Source organism: Ischnura elegans, chromosome 9 (assembly GCF_921293095.1).
Source record: "Ischnura elegans chromosome 9, ioIscEleg1.1, whole genome shotgun sequence".
NCBI classification, from domain to species: domain Eukaryota; kingdom Metazoa; phylum Arthropoda; class Insecta; order Odonata; family Coenagrionidae; genus Ischnura; species Ischnura elegans.
Genome location: NC_060254.1, coordinates 3,653,596 through 3,681,410, shown reverse-complemented (window position 1 = coordinate 3,681,410; position 27,815 = coordinate 3,653,596). Strand labels below are relative to the sequence as shown.

Below are 27,815 nucleotides of genomic sequence, written 5' to 3'. Positions count from 1 at the left end.
ACAAGTTCAGTTTGGCCTCAAGGCCTGGACTGTACAGTCCCGCACTGAAGGCAGAACTGACAGTGTGTGGTGATACCTTGAGGTGGATCATCGGCCGGATGGGAATCCAATGAGGTCCGGCCGACAATCCGCCTCAAGGAATCGCCACACACTGTCAGTTCTGCCTTCAGTGCGGGACTGTACAGTCCAGGCCTTGAGGCCAAACTGAACTTGTATGGTGGGCCTGAGGCTCCGGCCAAACTGCGCAGTTCCGGCCTCAAGGTCCGGCCTTGAGGCCGGGACGGAACGTGTATGGTAGGCCTTACTCCATGGATGAATTTCTTCATTCATAACATATTTTATTTGTACTGTATTTGTACCTCACTCGACGCATCCTATTTTTGTAACAACAAAACATCGGACAAATAAAATTAACAATTATTATTATTACCATTATTATCTTATAGAAAATATTAAATGGAGATAATTTTTTTGTGAAGAGCAATTCAAAGCACCTACTTGCATCAACAATTAAGCATTTAATTGATAGGTAAAATAATGAATGCAATGAATACAATTGGTATCGTGTACTGTAAGTAAAGTCATTGCTTTCACCCACATACCTGGAAAACTCTGGCTGATACATCTTTCTTCACATTCAAACATGTGTACATGGGCATCGGCACTTGTCCCCTCGCAAGCTTAGCTCTTTGCTGCGAAAGTAAACTTCCCTTTCTCTGAAATGGAGAAATAAATGGAATAAGTTCATGTAAAGAAATGTCTGACGGTGAAAGATAATAATCCTAAGCATTCAATGAAAAAGATTATTGCACAGATAACATAGACTCACACCCATTTAAAATAGTATCTTTTATTACTCCTGATAAAACTTAAGTCTCACATTCAATCAACAAAAGCTAGGGCAAAATCTTAACCTCGGTAGTTTTCTACCCCCTCCTCCACTTTCCGGATAATGAAAATTATAGATTAGGAAATAGTTATACCATAAAACCTCTCCAGTTACATGCCAAATGCATTCCATGGTAGATGTTTACCCCACCTCTAAGATAGACTTGTAAAAAGGTCAAAGGTTTTTGAGTTTCACTGATTCATTGCACAGAGGTTGGGGCCATCTGGGGGGTTGGGGGGTTCTGCATGACAGACTTCAACGAAAGGGTCAAGAGGGGATAATGCACATAGCAAGGGTGGGAGGGAGCCTTTGGGGGCTTCTGCCCTCCCCTGATATTTTTCCCCTAGTGGCGACCACCCACGACACACACATGTACTGAGGAGACCACTAGCCCAGGGGCATCAACACACACACATGACACTTCATTTTTTTAATATACATATGTAGTTACATTTCATGTCTCGAAATAAACAGCGATAAATCAGACTTTCATCATTGTGAAAATGAGATATAAGACTGATTTTATGAAATTCGTAATACAGTACACACTCCCGATTATCCTAATGGCTAATGATGGGGGGGGGGAGGGGGGGGGGAGGGGGAGGGGGGGGCGGGGGGGGGGGGGGAGCACGAAAAAAATTGGAAAACACGGATAACCCAAACTTTCACTTAAAAGTCTTGCAATGTTCTTAATTTACCCATAACAAACATTATATTATTATTTATGCAAGTATTCTGTTATTTTAGAGTGCTTCCCGGACTCAATGAGAGTTTTCTTCGCCAGTTTGCGATCTTTTCAGCGGCAATAACATGGTTGTACTCGTATAATTAATGCTCCATGTAAGGCATGGTTTCGAAAACCACACATCCGTGGCTGTGTGATCACGGATACAGAAAAGTGGTTTGAACGAATGCTTCAAAACCACTGCTCGAAGTCGGAAACAACAATGTCTGGCACCACGCCAGCCAGTCGCATCTCGCACAAGTTGCTCAAATTGCAACTGCTTCGGGACGTGTATCAGTGATCACGAAGCGAGGTTGCGCACTGCGAGGCTTGGAAAACACGAACACAGTGCTCCTGTGAATGCAGCTAGCATGCGATCGCTTCCGTTTTATGAAGGAGATCCTAACGGTAATAATAAGCCCGGTATATCCACACATTAATGCAGTAATTCCGATGATTTTGCGTCCAATTATATTATTCTTTTTAATATTGTGGAAAAAATTGAGCGAGAGTGTAAGTAATCCACAACCCGGATAAACCGCAGCTGGGTAATGGGGCGTCTGCTGTACATAAATATGTACCTCCATTTGGTACCACTACAAACTGAAACATTTTGATGATTTCTGTGGATACTTGTATACATGCATGCTCCGAGACGTTGCACCCAGCTGAGTCAAATTATACAGGGTGATAGGCAAAATCATGGTCCTTATATACTGGTTGCTATTCTCCGGACATATTCCGGCTCTGGAGTGTTGCCTGAGATTCCGCTTTTACCCCTCAAACCCCTCACACGCCTCCCCTCAAACACAACTCTAGGCGCAGTCGTGCTGTCACTAGGGGAAATATGGAACTAACTGCCCTGTTGAAAGCATATATGTACCGCCGCCGACAGTGCAGTTAGTTCCATATTTCCCCTAGTGGCAGCACGACTGCGCCTAGAGTCGTGTTTGAGGGGAGGCGTGTGAGGGGTTCGAGGGGTAAAAGCATCCGTCGAGGCAACACTCCAGAGCCACAGATTAGCAACCAGTATATAAGGGCCATGGGCAAAATAATGAGAAATCTATTTGGTTGCGGTGGGCAGAGTGCTTGGCTGCTCATCAATAAGTCCCAAGTTCTAATCTTGGGTGAAGCTCCTCAAATAAAATTCACAAAGTGTAAGGTGTCCCAGGGGATGGAACAACCACGCCTCAATTTGCAAAATTCACATGCCTGCAGCTTCGTTTGGGGTGCGCTCTACCCTCACCTCGACCAACCTTTGGTTTTTATGTACCAATGAGTGAGTGAATGATGAATCTGTTTATGGCCCAAAAGGATCAAACTACTGCCACACACATCCTACCTCTTTGAGCAACGTATCTCCCACAAGATGTCCAAAGATATCCGTGAAGCTGACAGGCTGCCCCTGGGAGGCCTTGGACGTGACCTCCTTCACGTATTTGTACATGTTCATGGGGGTCAGGAGCTTTTTCCAACTCTTTGCCATGCGTTCTCTCAGCTCAGGGATGAGTTCTCCCGGGCTGATGAGATGGGGGAAGTCTGGGTGGGAGTACAAATAAGAAAGCCACCTGGAGGAGATAGGTACCAAATGAGAAGCTTAATTAATTAGGCATACAAGAGAAACAAAACAAACTGCACGTATACCTCCAAGCATATTTTGAAACCTATTAGGGATGTATGACTACTCGAAAATTCGAGTCAAGTCGGTGGTACTCGACTCGAATGATTCGAGTAGCATTACAAATGTCGAGTCGAGTAATTTCAGTTACCGAGCTTTCAAGGCCGGTTAGTTTAGAAATCTGCCGACAGGTGGCACTATCATAAAACTCATGTAAAAGATTATATCGTTTTCAAAGTCGATAAGTTGTTCTACTGCTTTGTTTGGTCTAGGAGTTTCAGCTTTTGTATTCGATACTCGACTCGAGATCAAAAAGTACTACTCGCACATGCCTAAAACCTATCCTTAAAAGAGATCAGTAGTAGCACATATTTTATTTAGTTCCTCTTCGGATAATATGTCAATATTTATGATCCATGCCACACATCAGTGCACAATCATAGCGAAGTTTCAGCGTTAGTAATGTAAAATTTATCAATACTGATAGAAGATAAACTATGCAAATTTCACTTTATTCTAATTCATTTACTCTACTACCAATGTTGACATACATCTCAAAACCCAGACTATAAATAAAACAACAAAGGAAACGGAAATTCTCATCATATGTCTTTCTCCTGATATAAATATTAACTTCTGTAGAGCTCCAAGCCCTATGATTTGATGCATGATGACAAGAAAGTATCCAATGCTATCTGCCTGTGAGATACTTTACAGCAAGAAACTGAAGAAAGAAATAAAATCATTCCGGTAATGCCACAGAAATAGATTTTGAAACAGGCCCAGTTTGAAACAACGAATTTGAAATGAGAAATAAGAAAAATAAAGCATTCCATGAGGCATTTTTTATGAAGCCCAAAATAGGTTAAAAGAACTTTACTGTGACAACAAAGCAAAATCATACTCATATTAAATCATTACCTTATTTGAAGAGAATGAAAAAATACACTGCAAAATAAATCACTGAATTACCATGAGGATCCTGATAGACCAGCTGCATACATGACACAGTCTAAGAGACCAGATTCATCGAGAGCCTTGAATACACCAGCAAAGCTCATAGTTGCACGAAAGCCACCGCCTGATCCCAGAACTCCAATTATCGGCACCTGGGAAGCAAAAGGAGTAATCTTAACAGTGAATACATGCAACTTTCAAATCTGATACCTAAAACATTCATTCAAAATTAATCAACACCTCTCGAACGTCCTTGGGTCCATGCTTACTCCCCAGGATCTTCTGCATAGCTGCAAATATGTGCATGCGTCTCCTTTTCACAAAGTACTTTTCTTCCTCTGATAGAGCAAGACTGAATCTTAAATTCGGCTTCTTTCTAGATAGAAAGGAAAATTTGTATTACAATCAATACAAAGTTTGAAAAACAATTGACCCAATCTATTTTGCTAATATGTACGTATATACAATCAGAAATGATGCATAAAAAAAACTGAACTTCCTATGTAAATCACCAAAACTTACACTGCCTCTAACAATGAATAAGAAAATCAATTTATAGCATAAAAACCAATTACAATGAATATGAAGTTGCCACCAATACATTTCATAATAATGGATAAGGGGATAAAGCATTTCCTGAATTAGGAGCTATGGATTAGCAGATTTTTTTTTCTTTATTAGTCCCACACAGTGTAAATGAATAGAACATCAAAATATGTAATAATGAGCGTAAACATGATCAATTATGTGTTTAGAAACATAATATGCACTTACTCTTCAACCATAGATAGCTTCATTTTCACTTTTGCACCCTGAAATAAAAAAAGAAATGTACTTACAGGACCATTTACTTATTGTATGATTGGTATCTTATAAGGATATGTACTAACAATAAATGGTAAATAAAGTGATGTACATATATTATAAAACTACATAAAATTGAAAAACATAATAAACATTAAAAAGCACTGCAAAACATTCATCATCAAAAGTCATCAATACTAATATTGATTTTAAACACCTCTCCACTGTTCTCCAATCGGCCAATCTCTTAACCCTTTCAAGACGGGGGAGTTTTCGCCTTAGCATGACTGCTGTATTGAGCCCCAAGAGACTCTTCTTTCTCGTGGTACGGAGCAGTTTTGGAGGGCTTTCGTTAAGAATTGGGTCTCGTGGATAATCACACGCATTCAGCTCCAACCTTTTTCAACCCCTCCCAGCAACGACTCCGCATTATCCTGGACTCCGAGGGTAGTTGTGCTCCCTCCTTTCCAGGTTTACTTGTGGCATTGCTTCGCGGTCAACTTATGGATTGCTTATATGAATTTGGCATATGGATAATTGTTGCTTGCATGTAAATTGCAGACTTTGAATTGAATTCCTCATTTTTTTCTGAGCAAAGTCAAATTTTAAACGAAGTTCTAAGGTTTAACGCATTAAATTAAGGATTAACGCATTTAATGCATTAACAATTTCCATGTTGATTTTATACTGAATTGGAGATATAAGATAATATTTATGGTAGAATTTCATTGAAATATTGTAAACGCTGCTCAAAAGACAAAAAATTCAAGTCTTAGTTTATATTTCTTGAGAAAAGAACAAATATTTATTTCAAAAACTGACTGGATAAAAAATTGCATGACTGCGGTCCCTTGCCGCTAAGAGGGGTAATAAAAGACGAGGGGTCAGGGTACCTGCTCCCAGATTCCGAGGGTAAAGCCTAAACCCCGCATTTTGGGTCGTGAAACAAAGACGTGCTTTCTGTACATCGATTTATTCACAAATTGGCCAGCTTTCCGTTGTATTTTATTAAGTCCACAGATTAAGTCTTTCTGTGCCGTACAATAATGGAATGCTAAAATTATTGTGCATTAATGCTTTACTAAATTCTACATTCTACGAATTTACATCAGTTAGATTTTAAATTATGTTCTTTGAGCCGCTCTGAAAGTAATCTACTCTTCATTGATCAAGCAATCTAAACCCAGTACAGAGTCTCCAAGTCTCCAGACGCTCCCGCCCTGATTCCTGTGTAATATTTCCTGTTTGCTTGTAGCAGTTTTTGATGAATAGCTCTTTGCTTTTTGTTTTATTCAGTTCAAGAATGAAGTTTTTCAGCACTTGATCCCTGTTTATTCTAAGTGTGACATGACAAATAACAAAATGTGAAATACTTAGTGCCTCTCCTTCACTTGTTCATCTGACAAATTACAAAGTATAGGTATTAGAATTAAACACTTTTTTCATAAAAATAAACATTTATCGGAATTCATGAAAATATAAAATTAAGTGTGATGTAGGTACTCACACATTCGTAGTCAACTTCTATGTCCTCCTCAAATCCAGGCGTAAAGTGACTTAGGTCAATGGCTTTGGTCCCCATCTCCTCATCCATCAGGTAATTGCTGTCCATGAGAGTGACAACTGTGGGCAATTCACACAAGCATTAAACGTTAAATTTAAGGACAGCATACTCTCGATTATCCGGGTTAATGATGGGAAGAGGTGGCACGAATAATCGAAAAACACGGATAATCCAAACTTTCACTTTGATTTCTTGTAATTTTTATAATTGACGTAAATCGAACAATCTATTATTAATAACGCACATTGTCTGTTATTTTAGGTTTCTCTCCGGAATCATTCACAGCCACATTTTACCGACCGCGATCTTTTTGGCGACGACAACGTGATTGTACACATATTCCTACCGCTCCGCGTGATTTCCGAAAACCGCCCACCCGTGTCAGCGAAATCACGGATTCCAAAAATTGGTTGGCACGAATGCTTCAAAACCGCTGCACGACGTCGGAAACTACAGCTACTGTCAGGCCCCACGTTGCGTAGTCGCGTAAGTTGCCCGGTATGCAACTGCTGCGGGACGCAGTTCCATGATCGCGCACCGTGATGCTTAGATAAAATGAACACGGAGCTTCCGCGAAGGCAATGGGCACGCGATGATCTCATCGCGCAGCAGTAGTTATAGGAAACCAGGAATTTTGGCAATTCGTCTGCGCAGGCGAGTGCCTCTGGCTCATGCTATCTCTACTTACACTTCCCCCAATGCCCACGCCTCTGCTAATCCTTCCCTCTCCAGTTTGACTTTTACTAGTCACGGCGTCAAAATGATGTGCCGCTGTACTTTGCAAATTTATATCTGGCCTTCAGTGCATGACATAATAATGAATAGTACGCCATTTTTAATAATATTTTATTCTCAATTCTGATCTATTTTTTGTTCACCGAAAAATTCAAAACTCAAGACACGCGAGTGCAATAAATGACTCCGCGCACCATGCAATTAGCCGTTTTGTCAACTTCATGAACTTTGTAACTCAGCCTAGGGAAAACTACTGCGTCTACAGTATTCATCTTCCACAATAAGTTGCAAAAATTAATGTGGATTGATAAAATGGATTTTGCGTTTTTTTTAAACGCATATTTTGTTGTGAAATAACGAAAATGTTTAAACACTACCTAGTCCTACATTTTACCCCGAAAGAGAAAATAAAACTGAGAGAAACACTTCTTAATTTATTTGACAATTTTCTATGATCCAAAATTACATGATTTTTATGTAGTATAGGTTATATACGGGCATTAAAAAGTACGCCAGAGCAAACGAATGCTGCGTTGCCACGTCTGGCGCGCGAAACTTTGCTTCCTGATAACCGGCACTGGCCTGGCGCGGCCCCATTTGGCAACATTACATTAAAAGTAGTTATAAACATTCACAAATATCAATATTCTTATATAATATGGATCATAGAAAATTTTCAAATCAATTAAGAAGTGTTTCTATCAGTTTTATCTTTTCTTTCGGGGTAAACTGTAAGGCTAGGTAGTGTTTAAACATTTTAATTATTTTACAACATAATATGCGTTTAAAAATACGCAAAAGCCATTTTATTAATCTACATTTACGATTGGAACTTATTGTGGAAGACGAATGTTGTGGACGTAGTAGTTTTCTCTAAGTTGAGTTACAAAGTTCATGAAGTTGACAAAACGGCTAATTTTATGGTGCGCGGAGTCATTGATTGCACTCGCGTGTCTGCATTTTTGAGTATCTCACAAAACAAAAAATAGATCAGAATTGAGAATAAAATATCCTTAAAAATGACGTATTATTCATTGTTATGGCATGCATTGAAGGCCATATATAAATTTGCAAAGTACAGCGGCACATCATTTTGACGCCGACAGTTGTCACGGCGTAGATAATACGTCCGAGTGCGACGTAATCCTCTTTCGTAATTCCTCTGGGCCGTATTCAACTATGAATGCGAGGCCACGGCAACAAATGCGCATTTGCGATATGAAATATAGAATTATAGATTGTAGACAACATTTACCTTAATTTGCGATTGGTTAACCATTGAAGAATCTTTTAAATTCAATCAAGAGTTTTTTCCCGCCGCTGATCGTTGTCTGCACGCTAAGAGCAGACATCCAAGTAAACTTGAGACATCCCTTGTCAAAAAGTAAATAGAGTAATTCCCTTTTACGAAGAAGATTCTATTGGAAATAATTAGCCCGGCGTGGTCTTGCATTAAAATGCAAACATCCTGCTGCTTTTGCGTCCGATTGATTGTTTCCTAAAGATCGCGGAAAACGTCAAAGAAGTGTAAAACTCATGCACGGATGACCTGCAACACGGACAAACCGCAGCCGGATAAACGGGAGCCTGCTATACTAAGAAAGTGAATTGATGTACCAGATCAACATACCTATTTTAATTTGAATTTTAAATTTTTTGTGATTAAATTAAAACAAAAACCAACAAAAACTGAAAGTATAAAATCTTTATGGAAATTTTAAAGACATTTATCACAAATATAATGATGCTCTAACAGAAATAGGTTTCAGTTATCAAATGAATTAAAAAGTCACAGAATAATATTTCCTGAAAGAAGTCCGAAAAAAATAATGAAGAAAGCTTTTAGGCAGTGCACATATGAAAAATTAAATAATATTAGCATATTATACTTCTTTACTAATTAGTATTAACACTAGTTGCTGTTTAGGATGTTAGATAAAGCAGGCATCAAATGATACACATCCAGAAATTTGGAAAAAAAATTATGAAAAAGATATAAAATACAGGTGGTTCTCCAAGTCATGGATGACTCGAATTTTGTAGTGAGTTTCATACTGATGTTTGGACTTACAGGGTTCAAAATAAGGACAATTCAAACTCCCAAAATAGTATGCACACGAAAAAGGCAAGCAGTTTCGACAGTAAAATATCGGCTAATTAAGTTTGGTGTAATTAATTATCAAAAAAGGGTACCTGCGCACAGCATTATATCAACTTGGAGAGGCTTGTGCATGAGAACTGTTCAATTCTTAATATACAATTTGAGTGCATGTATAGATGGATGGATAAATACTTAAATATTTTAAAAATGATAAAATTGCCCACAACAATCGGTACTACTTATATCATGTTTAAGAAGTTAGATATTATTTTTTAGAAGTGAAATCATTAAAAAGTAAACATTTAAAAGTTCTTTAGAATTCTGTTAACTGATAGCTGTTAAGATAACTGTTAACAGTTTTTAGCATGTCAGCTATAGTTAGTGAGATCATCAAGCAATAAGGGTAAGAGTAACTTATACAATACATATACTCTTGTGCTTACACAATTCTCGTTTTTCCGTGGGGTCAATGTAGAACTGAAAACTAACATTCCACTGAGGATTTGGGCAGTTATTGATGACAGGTGTGCGCTTCTTTCGATTAGGAGTTCCCTTCACGTGGAGAATCAGGTAGGGATCTGGTATGTCCACTGAAATAATAAAAAAAAAACAGGCCTGTAAGCAAACATGTCCACAAGAGATTAACAATACAAGCAGAGAAGATCATATGAGGAGAAATTGGAGGGCGTTTGAAGATCATTTGAAATAAATGGTGGACCATTTTTAGCCAGAAGTATTCATAGGGTCCGGGCAAATAAGACGTGCGCAGGGGCGGATCCAGGATTTCTTTCTGGGGGGGGGGGGGGCACAAGCAAGGCCGTATCCAGGATTTCGTTTTGGGGGTGGGCACAAGGATACCTCGTCATACAAAACGAATGCAATGATAATGGGACCGTATTAATAATCTTGCATATTTTTAAGGGTCTGGGGGGGGGGGGGCACGTGCCCCCGTGCCAACCCCCTGGATCAGCCTATGGATGTAAGTACATAAGTACCCTATGATTTCCAATCCACCAAAAATAAAAATGATGGAATAATCAAACTTGTTAACGTCCAAATTTCGGTGGAATCCATCTAACTACTTGGTCGCCCCATTGAGACAGAGAATTTGAAAATAAATACCGTATAAACGTGTGCGCGCGTTAGGAGTTTGTCTCTTACACACCTTATGAGCATTGAAGCTAAAGAAAAAAAATGGCTGTATTTTTTTCCTATCGTGCGGTCGTGCGGTGTTGCAGACATATGCCCGGACTTTCGACAGTTATCAAAATTTCCACTTTCAATACTAAAAATTTACCCGTCATTTTTCAGCTAAATGTACACGATATGTATGGCGCTCGGAGATAAGATAGGTATACTCACTTGTAGTCTTAACCTTATGAAGCTTACCAGGAATGGTCGGATCGGATACCTTCTAATGCCCTTCACCTTATACTTCCGATCCAAATTCGTTGAGGAAATTGAATATGAATATCTAAAATTTTAAATCAATGCTTTCGTGAATCCAACGTCCCATAAGAGGGATTAGAAAGAGTTCCGATCCTCTCTTCACATACGCCTTTACACTGTGATGCTTGTCCTACTCAATTAACCCTCAACTCAACTCCTAAACAATTTCGTTTAAAAGGTCTCGTAGGAGTATTGCAACAGAATTTCAGCCGTGGAAAATTTGAAGGCAAAAACACGACAGGCACATTGCGTGAATCTTGCTAAGAGATTGAACAACAATCGGGGAAAATCAGCGCCGTAAGCTAATGACCACGGCATAGATTTCAGCCCTCCATCAGGGCATGCCTAAGGTTTTTTTCATCAAAGAAAATGAAAGGCATTGACTGCGATTCGTTACCCACAATTAGTGTATTCATAATATACAAATTATTTGGTTTTAGAAATACCGGTTTAGACGAATGGCAATGGTCAATTTTATCCGCATTTGAAAAAGGACAGATTGGCGCCCATGCGATGCCACTCCACGTGACGTCACAGGGAGTAGATAGGAGTTTTACATCGTCTGAGATTACCAATGCATGCATGAGGCACAGAGCTCAGGGAAACATCTCTTAATAATCACCTATTAAAACTGCCTAAGGTCGGAAAGTTTTCTTCGTTTAATAAGGTATTAATAATCCTTATTTAAGCCAAGCGCAACCAGCTTGCAGGGTACTCTGCTACCTGCTAGCATCCTGCGCCGTATCAGCGCTAAAAGCCTCGCCCCAAGGTCACCTCACTTGCGGCAGCGGGAACCAGAACGACGTCACACGGGAGTTTTCCCGGCATTCATACTTACCCGTCGCGTTTTCGCGCGCTTGAAAATTTTCACTTTTCATTTAATCGCGAAAAATAGATATCGTCATTTAAAAATTTAAAAGCGTGAAATACGTACTCCAGGAGTAATAATCTTTCGATGTAGGCAATTAAAAAATAATAGGAAACCACCCTATTGGATGACGCGCACGAGGTTCAAAAAAGAATGAGACCTAACGCGACACATACCTGACAGCATTAAAATTTTTAAGCTATTATGGATTGACACAAAGCTCTATAGTTACAACGAGGCTACTAATATTTAACATTTTCCAAATATTTAACAATCCAAACAGCACAATTTCGGAAGAAACAAGCGTAGCATAAGTGCATTCAAACAAAACGAGACGGACTCGAAACTTCAGGAGAAAAATGCGTACATCACATTGCTGCGCCTTCGCTTTGAAGGCAACGACATCGGACGTGTTCGTTCCTTGCTCCTTCGCTCGTAAGTCCCGTTGCTTGAAAGACGGAGGGAGCGCGCTCCTTCCCCTCCTTCCTTCTCCTCCACCGCTCTTCCCTTACAAGCATTTCCGATTTCTTCTATCCGCCATTTAGTCCAACAATGTACACACTTTTTTTATATTTTTAAAAAAGGAGGTTTTAACATCATTATAATTTTCAATATCAATAATCCTCATAATAGCGTCTGCAGACGATTTTTGAAAAATAAGGCCCTCAGCGTAATGGAAATTACTCGGCATGACTCGGATGTTACTTTTACCCGGCTACTGTCCTACAAAACTACGCTTTTCCCTAAGTTTGATATGCGAACACTATTTCCAGTGTGAATTCCGCGGAATGCCCACTCGTGGCAGAAAATTGAGCGCGCCCTCCGGAGCGACAAACCCCGCGCCATCTTTTCCGTGTTCTCACTGGATTTTTCTCTTTTTTTCATGAAATTGAATTTTTTATTGCACTTCTATGTACGAAGCTGCACATACAGTCTGGATCGTCATGTCTGTGCCGTTAATAATCTCTGCTTTACACCATGTGACTTGCGAATCTCTTACTTGAATCAAAATCGATTGCAATATGCAGTACCATACAAACAATGCTATAGTGCGCGTGCCCGAATTTTATTCCCTCAAGATACTTACGGAACAGTAGCCTTTAAATCAGTTTCTTTTCTATCACAATGATATAATTGATGTTATAACGGTAATCGATCCTTGGCTGAAGCATGCAATAGCATCACTCATAACTCAATAACACAATAATTGGTGTAAAAAATATGATAGCCACTTGCAATTTACACAAAATATAGCAAAAAGCCTAAATTATTTTAATCTCAAGTTGATGAGGTCAAACATCCCGAAATGTTCATGCAAGTGACATATCTTTCATTTCTTGTACGAATATCTGAAATGAAAAATACGTTAATTAACAGATAGGGTGTCGTACACCGATTGCTAACATGCGATGTACACGTACTTACATAGGTCTCCCAACCATCCTTTGGTAACATTGCTGCCGCCATACACCTCAACTCTTAAGATGCTGCATTTTTTGTGCGAGACTTCATACAGCTGGAAAGGATCGAACCTGGAAAGTAAAAGAAGCAAATAATTACCCATTAACGGACATTTTCAAAGCTCTTTGTGCATGTGGCATCATAGCCTTTGCAATAGAAAAACCTGATGAGCTATGAATACATAACTATTAACAAAAAAGAGCATTTATGTCTCCTTGATAAGTGTGACAAATAACTCATGAGAAATGGCATTTTCCATGGATCAGATTTTAGATTCCCTGCACTTAAATTTCCCGGTTAAGTGACCTGAAAATTATGGCACAAGGTCAAACATATTTTTATGATATGACATAAGGAGAGAAGTTAAAAAATTAGTCCTGTTAAGATTTTGGCTCAGAATTCCACCCAACAAGAACAAGGCTTAGAACAAGTGGTAAATAGAAACACTTCGTCCACGTTATTTTCCTTCACTGAGAGCATTTCACTGAACTTCATTTCCTTCCTTCACGTTTCAAGATCCCCCCACTATTATTTGAATAATTATAAAATAGTTTCCGCTATTCAGCAGCTTAAATTCTCTGACTGAAGAAAGAGATCTCTGGGTTGCGACGTTCGCTCTTCCCTCGTACTCACGCGGAATTTTGATTTTCAACTCTCTCAGTCATCCCTCACGATTTGAGACCATTCAGTAAGGGTTTGGGAACCATTCCGCACGTGAGAAAGGCATCCTCAAATTTGTAAGATCTATTGGGTGGAAAATAATGTTATTTTCCAAGCCGAATCACATAGTTGCACAGCACAACAGAGCAGTCTAGAGTAGGGGTCTCCAAAATACGGCCCGCGGGCCGGATCCTGCCCCCGGAGGGCTTTCATCCGGCCCACGCGCACTCGTTTCAAGTAGCGCGCTCGTTTAACTCTGTGAGACGCCGCTAGGAGCAGTGCAGCGCTGTACTGCACGTCAAAGTCGCCTTCAACTGTTCGTAAATAAGAAATACGCCACCGGATACTTCAGTAGACGTTGCTATCAGAGTATATAATCTTTGTTGCTATCGAATACTTCAGCCATCGGCAAATTTGCTATCCGGCCCGCGGGGCGATTCGGAACTTGGAATGTGGCCCACGTGGCCTAATAAATTGGAGACCCCTGGTATAGAGTATTCTTGAGAGTAAGGTCTCAGAGTATTAAGTGCTGCGACTTCAAAAATATCAAGTAACTATTGAAAGAAAAAGGAGTTTGCACTCTTACAATTATATATGTGGAAATGTGCAAATCGTGTCGAACTTGAACTATATAACGCCTGAATAAGTTGAACTTAAACCAAGCAACAGTGCTAGAGAGCATCTAGTTTCATTGTTTACTGGGTCAAATTGGGCAGCCAGTGCCCAAATTATGGAGCCGGACACAGAGCCAGAAATTCGCTAATAGGGGATAAAGAAGTGCTCGGGAGGTATGCGGGTTGCCTACACTCACGTTCGCTGTAAATTCCAGCCAGAAATGGAACTCTTCTAGTAGGAACTCGCTGCACCTCCAAAAATGTTGTTTAAAATGCGATTCCTGAACTTTGAAAGCGATCAAAAACTTGATTGTGGAACATTTTTGTCTTATCTTTTCTCGTTTACTGCGACTAATTGCTGTTTCCTGCTAAATCTTGCTGAATTCTCGTAGATTCCTTCTAAATCTTGCAAAATCTAGCCGAATCCTGCTAAATATTCTAGCTGGAATTTTTAATAGGATCGGTAAACCATACATTCAACTGAGTCAGGTATGTATGTACTTCGTTGCAATACTGCCGAAAGTTCGATGTATCTTTGGTTAGAGCCAGACATTATGAATTGAAACTACATCGAAAAAGGGAGAGCCAGAGAATAAATATTTCACTGGGCTAGTAGTCTCCTCAGCAGACGAATGGCAATCTCCACAAGGGAAAAAGTCTCGGGGGAAAAGAAGGGAGGAACTTGAACCCCCCCCGAAGTTCTTCCTTCCCTGGTTACGTGTGGCCTGTGTCTGTCCGGAGTTGGTTGTCCAGGACACTCGACCACGGCTCTCTCACGACAAACGACACGCTCCAGTGAATGAGACATTGAAAAATGAAGAATACAGTCTCCGAGTAGAATTTTATCCCCAGACGACTCAAGGTCAAGTTTTCGACCGCAAGACGGATATGGGAGAGACCCCCGCAAATTGTCTCGTCACGTAATGCCACCTGATTGCAATCAACCAATACCTGTTTTCAATCGCATATGATACTTGCTAGAATATAACACATGATGTACATCGATATAACAACATTTAAACTCAATTATTGCAAATTTGGTAAAGACCTTCAATGAGAATAGTTTTAAAAATTGTGTGTTGAAGATTCGATCCAGTATAAGTAACGGTGAGGTGAAAATTGCAAGTAGAAGATAAAGTAAAGAAATACACCTTCTTGACGGAATTTTTTTAAAGCCTTTGCTATAATTTTTATCTAAAAAAAACTGGCACCAATGAATATAGCGTCTCTTTCTACATTAGAAAACATTGTTAAACAGAGCATAGCGCGACAATACTTTTCATGCTGCTGTTAGCAACAACACGCTCCCGTCATAATGGAGATTAAAATGGGAAACGAATCTCTGCCCATACTGTCAACTAAACGTGTAACACACTACAGAAGACACCGTGAAACCACGACTAGTTCAAACAGGGTAACGAAAATGGTTTACTCTTCGGAGCAAATGGAAAACTTTGCAGTGACGAACAATATTTTAAAAGGGTCCCCGTTCGATAGTAATCAGCGAATTCATCGATTAATTTGAGTTGATACATTTTATCAGTCGCGAATACTTTGCAATATCTATAGACGATTCTTTTGAATAACGTCTTTCCCTGTACAGTAGAAATTCCCTATAAATCCTGAGTAGTGATTCCCAATTTAATTATTTTACTCACAATAAAAAAATTAAATGCCAGAAGTTCGAGAATACGAACTTAGCACCAAGCTTCTATGAGAGTGAGAAAAGACACTGAATAATGATTCAGAATTAATTAATTATTGGAAGAGTATTAAAATGGCATGCAGTGTCAGAAAAGTTTAAATACTAAAAAAAACAGCAAAATAGGCAAGGGTCTATCAGACAAGAATATCTTTAGTAGTGAACTCTTGGGGATTGTGGGTAGTAAATATCAACAAGGTCGTGGTTTTGAAATAAATAAACCTACAGAGCCTGTTACTATCTAAAGTAACGCATATGAATATAAAATTTAATATAAAAATTAATTGAATGCAGTTGTCATCTAGTACATATATAAATTGTGATAGTGTTTTTGTCAATGGAAAATGTTAAAGAATCACTTAATAAGAACGGAAAATATTCACAAATGGTCAATTTTTACGATGGAATTCACTTGCGAAGCGATTGCAAGTCACAGTTCCAAAATTAATACCTCAAAGTCGATCATAATTTGACTTTGATACGCAGTGAAATTTGCGAGGGTTAACGAACTCGACTTGAAAAAAATGAATCTGCAACACGACAAACTAGAATGGGGGAAAAACTTTCAGATATAGGAGAAAGTATTCTTTTCCATACTCATTTTAAAGTCAACTTGCAATGATGACAGCAAAAAAGCCATATGTTGATCGTGCCATTTTAGCATGTTTCCCACCATAGGCGAATTTAGGGAGACGGGGGGGAGGAGGGAAGTGCCCCCCTCCGGAAGCTTAAAAAATAGAAGTTATTTTTAATACAAGTATTAATAAATGTTAAATTTTAATATAAAATTTATTAACAACTACACATTAATAACTTTTACATTAAAATTAAGAGTATATTTCGTTGAGTAATTGTTGCATTTAGTTTTTTTAAATCCCAAATATGAGTTTTGTTTATCGCAAATATGTGTTGCCATTTTGTCTGTCAGACCCTGGCGCCCTCCCCCCATAACAAATCCTGGGTTTACCCTTGTTTATCATCGAAAAAATCTACAATGTATTGCCTCAATCAATTCATTTAGTGCTAACTAAACTATTCAAACGAAACTAACTCTACGACGAACTCTTCGAAAAACTCTACGACGTATCATAACCACTTGATTCCTAAAGCATTTTAGTAGTTAACCTTCCGACCACAGGAGTAACCCGCACAGATTTTCTAAATGCGGGACATAAAATTTCAATAAAAAATTCGGGATGCCAAACTTGGGCATTCGAAATTCCGCAAACAGGGTGCTGTTTTTCTGAAATTCTCACTTTTATATACGTAAACGAAATCGATCGAATTTAGAATTCCACCCGCGAAGAAGGTTTCGAGGAACTACGTCGAGTCGTATCAGTTTAACGTGCGATTTAAGTACCGTCTCGATTCGAGAGATTCCGGAAGGATTTTATTCTTTGCCATAAAATTAAAGTAGTACTGCGATTTGGCATTTTCATAAATTTAAACGGCAAAAGCAGTAAGCTTCAATAAAACTGTGCAGTAAATAAAGCCTTCACCCAAACATAACATTAAAAAAGGATAATTATTGCAAGTACGATTTTCACAAGGTTTTAAAAGAGTTTTTTAAATTACCGTTCGTTTCGTGATTTTTGGACGCCTTTGCGGATACCCGCACGGGAAGTGTTTCAGCTAAGGCTAATAGGGTGATTTCCTATTATTTTTTTATTGCCTAAATCGAAAGATTATTACTCGTGGAGTGCGCATTTCACGCTCTTAGATTTTTAAATGACGATATCTATTTTTCGCGATTAAATGAAAGGTGAAAATTTTCAAGCGCGCGAAAACGCGACGGCTAAGTAGGAATGATGGGAAAAGTCCGTGTGACGTACTTCTGGTTCCCTCTGCGCCGAGTGAGGTGACCTTGGGGCGAGGCTTGAGCGCTGATACGACGCAGGATGCTAGCAGGTAGCTGAGTACCCTCCTAGCAGGTAGCGCTCGGATTAAATAAGGATTATTATTCCCCTATCAAACGAAGGAAACTTTCCGAACTTAGGTATTTTTAATGTGTGATTATTAAGAGATGTTTCCCTGAGCTCTGCGCCTCATGCATGCATTGGTAATCTCAGACAATATAAAACTCCTATCTACTCGTATGGAATGTAGGTCCCTGTGACGTCACGTGGAGTGGAATCGCATGGGCGCCAATCTGGCCTTTTTCAAACGAGGTTAAAATTGACCTTTAACATTCGTCTAAACTGGGATATCTAAAACCAAATAATTTGTGTATTATGAATACACTAATGGTGGGTAACGAATCGCAATCAATGCCTTTCGTTTTCTTTGATGAAGGAAACTACCATATTGTGCGCTATCAACTTTGTAACTCAAACGCGCGCAGATCGCTCCTTTATCCTCCGCTCTTCAACGCAAAAGTAAGGAACAAGCAATGCAACTTATTAGATGGAGGGGAGACGCCGAAAACTAAAGGAGGACGCACAAAAGGGCTGAAGGTTTAAGCATTGGATCTCCACCAAAACAAACGCTATTAACGCCACAATTAGCTTCAGGGCGGGGTTGATTCGAGCACGATTAACACAGTCGAAGCGAGGAGTTCACTGGTACTACAAACTGTTTCAATTTTTAAACCAGTAATGATGGGAATTTTCAAAAAGTAGCCGCTTGAAATACACGATATTATTATAATTCACGAAGTTACTCCTATGTTTCATCAAAGAAGAGGCATTCTTAAAATTGATTGAGAGATAAAATCAAGTAAGTGTACATAATTCAATATTTTTATCATAAATTTATTACATATCACAGTGCGGATGTTAAAGCTGTCATTCGAAGTTACACCCACTTTGGGACATAACTTGTTGATATCATGCAAACAAATCCGATCCGGATCAATTTGTATTCTTGGAATTCACTTTCGCTCAAGTACCACTGAAAGTTTATTTGGTTATCGCCAGGAATCATAAATTGAAACTTTATTGAAAAATGGAATGCCTCAGTGTGTGTGCCCCAAGGGTTGCGAGCCCCCCATAAATGTGCGTAGGCATCGCCACAGGGGTGAAATTTCTCGGTTGGGCTGAAGGCCACAAAGTCGGCTACATCCCTGTCGCTCGTGATATTTCGGGGATAATCATCACAATTCTTTCAATCACAAACTATTCCTCAAAGCCATCGACAGTTTCAGTCACCAATAAAAACTGCAATCCTACGATAGTGAAATGTACCCACATATATTCGCATTGTCTTTCACCAAATTTAAATCCCGATTCCGATTTTATCCCGATTTTAAATTCCGATCCGTAATCAAGATTTCGTACATGCATATGCTGTAAAAATGTTCCTGGTTATGTTAAGCATGTGCGATATTCACGTAAGTTCGACATTGAGACGATTTGCTATCCTACGATGACGCGAGGTCCATTTCTGCACGATAATCAGGGAACTAGGAGTTAGGTCAGGGGGGCAAAGATCAATTTTCCCTGATCCTCTAGTCCCCCCTCACTCCCTGTTCCCACTACTATCATATAATACTTCCGTAAGTTATTTTTTTGAGATAATTTAGCTGAAATTGCACTCTATATGTTAACTCTAAAGAAGTTTTATTAATATTTAATAATTTATAAATTAACAATTATGGTAAATAATTAGTAAGAAAAATTGACAACTTTAAAAAAATAAACTTTTCAAATAAATTTTGCCGCCCCCTGAAATTTTCCGGCTGGGGCAAGTCCCTCCTCTGCCCCCCCCCCTTTCTTCCGGGCCTGACTATAATTTCAACTGATATTTGTGACATTGCATACATAGCCTCTACATAGCCTCTATATAATTCTTCCTCCTGTCGCAATTCTGTCATGAATGCGTCCAAAAACTAAGAATATACATTTCTTGTAACGATTAAACAGATAAGACCTCCAATTCATAGTCTTGACAGCAAACAGGAATCATTGCACAAACATTGACTAACATGCTATAAATTCTTCGTTCCGGCTCTCGGCTATGGAATATCTCAGGAAGTTCCATCATCATCTCACTTCTGACGAAAAACGCCGCGCGTTTCGCGTTTAAAATCACTCATCTTTCATTCAACACGGCAAGCAAGCTTAACGCAAAACTTGATAAGCATCCCGATAAAATTTGAGACTCAAAAAAAAAAGAAGCAAATATCCAATTGATAAAGAAGGATAGACATGATCGATAACGCAAGATCGTCTTCAACGACCTGTTGTGTTGGAGTGGACTTGGAGTGTTATTTACTAGCGTAGACTAGGCGACAGAAAGAGGTTGTACGCCAAGATCACATACAAGATGGAGCTTAATTTCAAACAAATTCATCTCCAAACATTTAGAAAATGGGCTCCAATTAAATGATGTGGCCCTCCAATTTGATGATCCTGATTAACAGTGTCTTCAGATGGAAATTTCGAGCCATAGTTGATTTCACGGCAAAACTATTTCATTTTTGGGTGACCATTTGAGATATTATGAGGGGGTTATCCCTCAATAGTGGCGGCAATACTAGTGGTACCAAATGAAAACTCTTTGGGTTAAAACATAGTTGGTGTCATAAACATCTTACAATGATATTCCCCAAGGTTGCGCCAGAAAACATTGAATTCAAAGTGATGCTATTGATTTAGGCTTTAATCCGACCCCCTACAGTTAATAATATGCGAACGTCTGTGATTACCAAGTGAAATTGATAAAATCTGAAGTTGGATTGATAAATAAAGAGTAAGGGATTTCTCCGCTTGCGGACACTAGCTCGATAAGATTAGCTACTGATTAACAAAGTCATGAATGAAAGAATATAAGAACGTGAAAATTATTTAATTTAATACTGGTACGATCCCAGGACGAATACAGTATTTCTTTTAACTTGAGCATTTCGAACTAGTTTTTAATGCTCCAATGATAGAAAATTAGTTATAGCCACACAAAATGGTGAATTTTGAACAATTTTTTCAAGTCAACCCGAACACTTGAATTTTGATAAATCGATTGAGTTTTCTTGCTTTTATAAAATTAAATTTTTAAACACTTTAAATGATAAATCTAACAACTATTTTTTGAGTCCTACCTCCAAGTGAGTAAAAATTCTAAGTGACAAATTGCTGCAAAAATTATTTTCTTTTCGATTTTGGCTGAATTTACAAACAGTAAAAAATCTATCTTTATCATTGATAAACTTACATTTCGACAGCGGTACGAAAAACTCATTTCAATACTTCGTAAAGAGAACAGTTATCTCGGAATTTTTCTCCAGAATTTATTAATTTATCATCAATTTCTATTATTGAATTCACTCATAGCTGCGAACTACCTTTTCTTCGCTAAAATTGACGACATAAGAATCAAAAATAATAGCAAAGAGTTGAATTGAAAACTAAATCTTCCTGAATTCAACTGAAAGTAAAATAATCGACTATTTCGAAAAACACACATTGTCCAAGACCTTTTGGGCGATTCGACGAAAAAGCAAAAATGTGCGACTGCGCGACCACACGACACGACTTCATGTTGTGTCGAGAAAATGGCAGTCCAAAAGATACCATAGGGAATAAATCAGCCTCTTCTGTGGCTAAGGGTGTAAAGAATTTGGAACTCTTTTGTTTAGTAAATGCCATGAAATGAAGACAATGCCTAGTGTTTTAGGATGGAATGGGAGCTCCACTTTTAAGAGCAGAATCCGACGCAGTAAGGAAGCAATATATAAGAACTTATGGCAACTGAAATATTGTCTCTTTTCCTTCGAATAACTCGCCATATTGCCAAATACAGCATTAAACTCGTTCACCAAATTAGTGCCTAGTAGTGATAGCTTTTGAAAAAAACCCTTTCATCCATTTTTTTCGATCATTTGCGTAATTCTCCAGCTATTATCAACGAAAAATAACGACCAATACCCTTTCGAAGATAAGTTGATGACGTCACATACTCAAGCTGAGCATGTCTCCGCTTTTTCGCAGCTTCTAGGGTTTGTGCACGTGTCGCTAACGTCTACTTTCCAGCGAGCGATTGATCCCTATGGTGAAAGGCTCTTCCTGATCAGCGAAAGGAACCCACACTCTCATGGCGTCACCAACTCATGCAGGTAAGATGAGGGGCAACTTTCACGTTTGCTCTTTTTTCTCTTTCGCTCTCTCGGTGAATATGGTTTTGATGACATTTACCCCGTATGATTTGTGCACGAAGGAAATGAGAATCACAACACTTCTTCGACTATTTATGGAGAAAAATTTTGCCATTTACTTTACAATTCGAGGTTTCCGCGCAGAACAACTCTGTATTTGATTAAGACTAACTTTATCCAAAACTAGAAAGAGAATATAGATTTTAATTAGGTTTTCATTCCCCTAAGTACAAACATCAAAACCGTGCGTTTTTTTAAGACTTCAATATTTTTTAAAAATTTTAGAAATAAAATGGCTTTTCATATAATAAAACGATATTGGGGTTCAATCACAAGTCCTCTTTCCAAGTAGAGGAATATGCTTGCTCTCCCAAGGTTTGATTCGGCACAAATAATAATTTCCTCAACGCCTAGGGGCGGAAGATATTCCAGGAATATCCAGGAACTAGCCAACCTTGTCGGAATCACCCCCAAGTACGAATGAAGAGCGAAAATTCCTCGGAGGAAAAATAATTTGCCTAGGCCGGAATAGGGTGGTCTCCTATTATTTTGCTATTGCCTAACTCGAAAGATTATTACTCCTGGAGTACATATTTCACGATTTTAGATTTTTAAATGACGATATCAATTTTTCGCGATTTAATGAAAAGTGAAAAATTTTCGAGCGCGCGAAAACGCGACGGCTAAGTGTGAATGCTGGGAAAAGCCCGTGTGACGTCTGGCTGCCGCAGTGTGAGGCCACCTCGGCGTGAGGCTATGAACGCCGCTACGATGAAGGCTGCTTGCTGCCGAGCATGGCGGTAGCGTAGAGTACCCTGCTAGCAGGTACCGCTTAAATAAGGATTATTAACACCCTATCAAGCGAAGGAAACTTTCCAACCTTAGGCAATTTTAATAGGTTTAATTATTAAGAAATGTTTCCCTGAGCTCTGTGACTCATGCATGCATTGGTAATCTCAGACGATGTAAAACCCCTATCTACTCGAATAGCATCTAGATGTGACGTCACGTGGAGTGGCATCGCATGGGCGCCAATCTGGCCTTTTTCAAATGAGGTTAAAATTGACATTAAAATTCGTGTAAAGTGGGATTTCTAAAACCAAATAATGTGTGTATTATGAATGCACAAATGGTGGGTAAAGAATCGCAATCAATGCCTTTCGTTTTCTTTGATGAAGGAAACTACCCTATTCACGACAGGTCTTCACTACCACTTGAATTACTGTGTCGCCTTCTTCCTCTGAGAAGTTTCGCCTGCTGCGGGCTGTCCCGTGGGTGCATACCGATCAAGGGCGACTTGGGGCCAACCACACCTACCTCCTTTTCTTCAGCTTCAAAGGCGCCACACTTCCGTTGCTAGCACTCATTGTCACTCTTCGCCACTTTTCAAACAACTGAACAATCTCCGGTCGAAATCCACCTTCGTCCGGACACCAACCCAAAGAATCCAACAATCATCCTAGCGTCGATAAGATATCGCGAAACCTCTACAGGTAGATAGACACTTATGTCATGGGGCATTATCTCTCATTTCATCGTATCCCCTCCTAAAGACACATGAGGGATGGATTATTTGATGAAGGATACGATATGTCAGCAGGATGTCCGAAAAATACAGCTGGGAAGACCAATACAATATCTATGAAATATATACCTCCGAAAAGTATTGGCCAAATTGAAAATCCCTGCAATTTTAAATTAAAGGAGCTAAACTAGATCACCAAAGGTAAATATTAGAGTGTAAATATCATTTCAGAGTCTAAAATAATGACGTATGAATCATTAATGACCAACCGCCGATTTCAATCCAATTAGGGATCAGGTTGGTGTGACCTCTAGATTGATGGCACCCCAACCCGTGGGCTCGGGTTCAAGTCCTGGTGACGATGATTTGTTATATATTTCCCGATCCCCACACGGGTGCTTTGAGGAGGGCACTTTAGGAAGTGCAGAATCAGACCGTCTAGTCTTTCATTCCCAGTGAGGCATATCTCCTTTCATTCTATCCATAAATCCTATTCTCATCCTTCCCTAGCATTATTCCTCTAAAACGGCTTTTAACATCCCATCCCTGCTTAGTACCTTCTCCAACCATCGCAAACCTACGTTCGAATTACATCAAGAATCATCAGAACAATAAGATACAAGAATAGCACCCATCGCTAACACCTTTTCGCGAATGGGGACCATGTACAATTTTTTCAAAGTACTAGAATAAGAAGGTCCCTACCTCAAATGTACTCGCCGAAAATTTCGTGGATTAATAATGTTTTTTTGGCTTAGTTATGAGTCTTAGGAAATTAATCTTCATCGGCTGCTTGAAAACACGACGTCATCGGAGCGTGACGTCACGGCACGGTATCCACTAATGACAGACTGAGGAAGTGGATAGAAAATCGGTCGATGCAGGGGCTCAAATGCAAATATGGCGAAAATAACTGCTGTTTTAACGTCAAGCAGCAGACTGCGAATATTTTGGGTTGCCGAGGCGTTATTGAAACAAATGAAGGGGATTGTTTGGTGAGATTTGGAAGCAATCTCTATTTTTCAGATAATCAGTCGCCATAAGAGAGTCGACCATAAGTAAACTGTCGTATTATGTTTTCTTAAATCCCTCTTAAGTCAACTTGTCCGTTGAAGAACTACTACAAAGCTCGTTGACGATTTTTACTTCGATATAATTCAATAAAGACTCTGCCCTTATACTCTGTTGGCAAAGTAAATGGTGTACCGTACGATGACGTCAGAAGGAGTTTCAGGTCACGTGACATCAAGCGATATTCTCTCACTTTTAATAAGCATTTAATGAGTTTTGTGGAGTGCTAAGAGAGTTTTGGCTTATATTCATGGACTCGTGAGAAAATTGTCTATTCAATGAGACTTACTAGTGTGATGAACGAGCTTCATGCATGTTCCCCATTGCAGATTCTACCCCTAAGATATTTTTGTATTTATAAAGTGCAAAAATGCATTTTTCCGCAGTGGGAACGTAAATGTCACATCGCCTCAGTGGCACCAATAGCGAAAGCACTCCAATGTTCCAATGCTCAGACCATGCCTTCATATTTTTAGCGGACTTTTTTGTACGGGATTTTTCTAGGGAATTATACATTTAATCTACTGCCAACAAAAATTTAAATGGAAAAAAAATTAAATTTTATTTAAAGCATATTAAAACGCCTATTTATATAATAAGAAGTTGTGGAAATTTATTTTAAAATGTTTATAAAATTGCACGCTAAATGATAAATAAATCATTCTCGTGCATTTAATTTCATTATACATGCATTAAAAAGGTAAAGGCGACAAATTTCGTCCCCGAGCCTAATTTCGTCCCCAAAGTTCCTCTGTTCGGAGGAGTTCGGGGGCGCCATCGGTGATATTTGTCGTTAGTTGTTCTCATGGCCACCAGGTAGTGCTGCAAGTTTCATGCTAAACAGTATTTTTCGGTAACAAAAATGAACGTTAAAATATATAAATGAATGTTGCAACATGTATTTATTATAATTACTTTTTTTAACTGTTAATACCCCATCTACAAGATTTATTGGTAGGGGATGAAAACAGGACCACTTTTTTAATTTTGGTAAAAGTAGATTATTTTTAAAATTTTTTTCTTATATGATAAAAAATTGTTTCTAGTAAATTTTGAGCTAAATATCATGTGTAGGCTTAGTTGGTGGTGTTACATAATTTTTTTGGAGTGATTGACTTAAAAATATTATTTCCATAGGCCAACAACAGACTGGGAGACGAAATTTGCCGCCTTTACCTTATATGCATCCTCCCGCTGAAACGTCTGCATGTTATTGTGAGTGTCTCTTTTGTATGTGTTTCTGTGTCTTTCAATTTTGTGATACGTTCTTTTAGATCGGTTTTTACGTTTTCAAATTCTCAATAGCATGATATTTATTTCTGTAAAATCTTTATTATTTTGGGCTAATTCACGGGATCTAGCTTCGAGCTTAGGCTAACGTAAAAATTATCTCTACAACGTAATTCACGCGTGCAGTTATTACTGAATTGAATTAGGTGTGAACACGATGTCTACGGGGCATTCCAGCTCAACAAGCCTGTCTCGAACGCCGCTGTAATTACCTGAGGAACCTCGCATTCTGGAGCGATATTAGCATTATAATGTTCACTTTCTCCTTCGAACGAGGGAAAAATAAACAGATGCACGGATCACAAGCGGTAGACATTCGCCTTGACATAATCGGCGCGCGGGCGACACCTAATGGCTAGAAATAAAGACAGTGGCCACACCAAATAAGACAAGATAATCGGCGGATGGGAGTGGATCTTGGGCCTTTAGTGAATATTTTAAACTTATTGCTGTCTTGGCCTCCAACTTGCCTAAATCCTCAAGCATGTCGATAGAGTTCTTCACACAGAGTCGTATCCACACATAAATATGTATCCAGGGCACAATAAAGTTAAGGAATACATGGAATTAGATGTTGACTGTCAAGTTTTGAGTCAACTAATTCACATGTTTTCTATTATTCAGAGAAGATAAGAATATTTCCGGAAAACTAAGTCAAAAAGCAGCGTGAATGGGTTGCGAAGGAGTTCTGAGGTCATAAAATATTATAAATAGCCAACGATAAACTGGACAGAGCAGAAATCCAGAGTACAAATCATCCTCACGTCATCTCAGGACTATCAATCGTTGATTAGATTTCGACTCTGAGGGCCGGTTTATAATATCTACTCTTTGTCAGTGGTAATCGGAACATGATACAAACGTTACTTATCTTAATAGCACTTGAAACTTTAAGTCAAGCAGAGTAATTCGCAATAACGTTTACATAAAAATTAGGTATGTGCGAGTACTCGAAAATTCGAGTCGAGTAGTTGGTTCTCAACTCGAGTGCCACGAGTAGCATTACGAATGTCGAGGCGATTCGAGTAGTTTCGGTTACAGAGCTTTCGAGACCAGCAAGTTCAGAAATCTACCGACAGAAGGCCCTTTCATGAAAATCGTGCAGTAATATCGTTTATAAAGTCGTTCTAATGCCTTGGCCTAGGAGTTTCAGTTTTTTTTATACGTATCAGTCAACCACTATAATAGGGTCCACGTGGGTGCCGAACAAGGTTCTTAGAGTAAGAGAGAGTTAGAGAGAGTTCTTGCAGTCTAAGACCCTTGGGTGCCGAATACATTTTCGTTAGCGTCCGATCGTCTTCCGCCCCCGCGGCGTATTCGGAGTAATCGGAGTGGACCACAGCATCGCTCATACTTTCTCATGCCATACTTTTATACCCTAACATACTTTATTTACTCAAACTACGATGGAACACGTTAACGGTTTTAGGATTTCTATGGAAAAATGCAACTTTTTTACTTTTCAGCGGGCAAAGCCGGTTTTTCCCATTGTTTCACGTCACAAGTATTGCCTTTTTTTAGCCTTCTTTTGGCCTTTTTAAGCACTAAGTACATCCAATGTTAATTTTTATTTATCCTTTGTTGCATTTAGTTTCCTTCTTGAACCAACGGAAAATAGAGCCCATGGTTGATTAAACGAAGTGAGAAATAAAGAAAACTTCTTTTTTTGATCTACAAAGCTAAATCTAACCTCTA

The 27,815-nt window shown here is 39.0% G+C and overlaps 1 protein-coding gene across 2 annotated transcripts in view; it reads right to left on the bottom strand.

Annotated features, from left to right (window-relative positions):
- The window catches only part of LOC124165205 (cytosolic phospholipase A2-like), a 106,253-nt gene that overhangs the window by 13,844 nt on the left and 64,594 nt on the right, over positions 1-27,815 (bottom strand). Inside the window, exons 1-9 of one of the 2 annotated variants that reach the window (XM_046542484.1) lie at positions 23,552-23,649; positions 13,135-13,241; positions 9,836-9,982; positions 6,500-6,615; positions 4,963-5,000; positions 4,429-4,564; positions 4,204-4,340; positions 2,956-3,181; positions 603-716 (exon numbers count right to left, since the gene is read on the bottom strand). In XM_046542484.1, the coding sequence (XP_046398440.1) occupies positions 603-716; positions 2,956-3,181; positions 4,204-4,340; positions 4,429-4,564; positions 4,963-5,000; positions 6,500-6,615; positions 9,836-9,982; positions 13,135-13,241; positions 23,552-23,601 (1,071 nt within the window). In that variant the 5' untranslated portion in view covers positions 23,602-23,649. Of the gene's footprint in view, positions 1-602; positions 717-2,955; positions 3,182-4,203; positions 4,341-4,428; positions 4,565-4,962; positions 5,001-6,499; positions 6,616-9,835; positions 9,983-13,134; positions 13,242-23,551; positions 23,650-27,815 lie in introns of those variants that run through there. The other variant, XM_046542483.1, reaches the window with a different exon arrangement.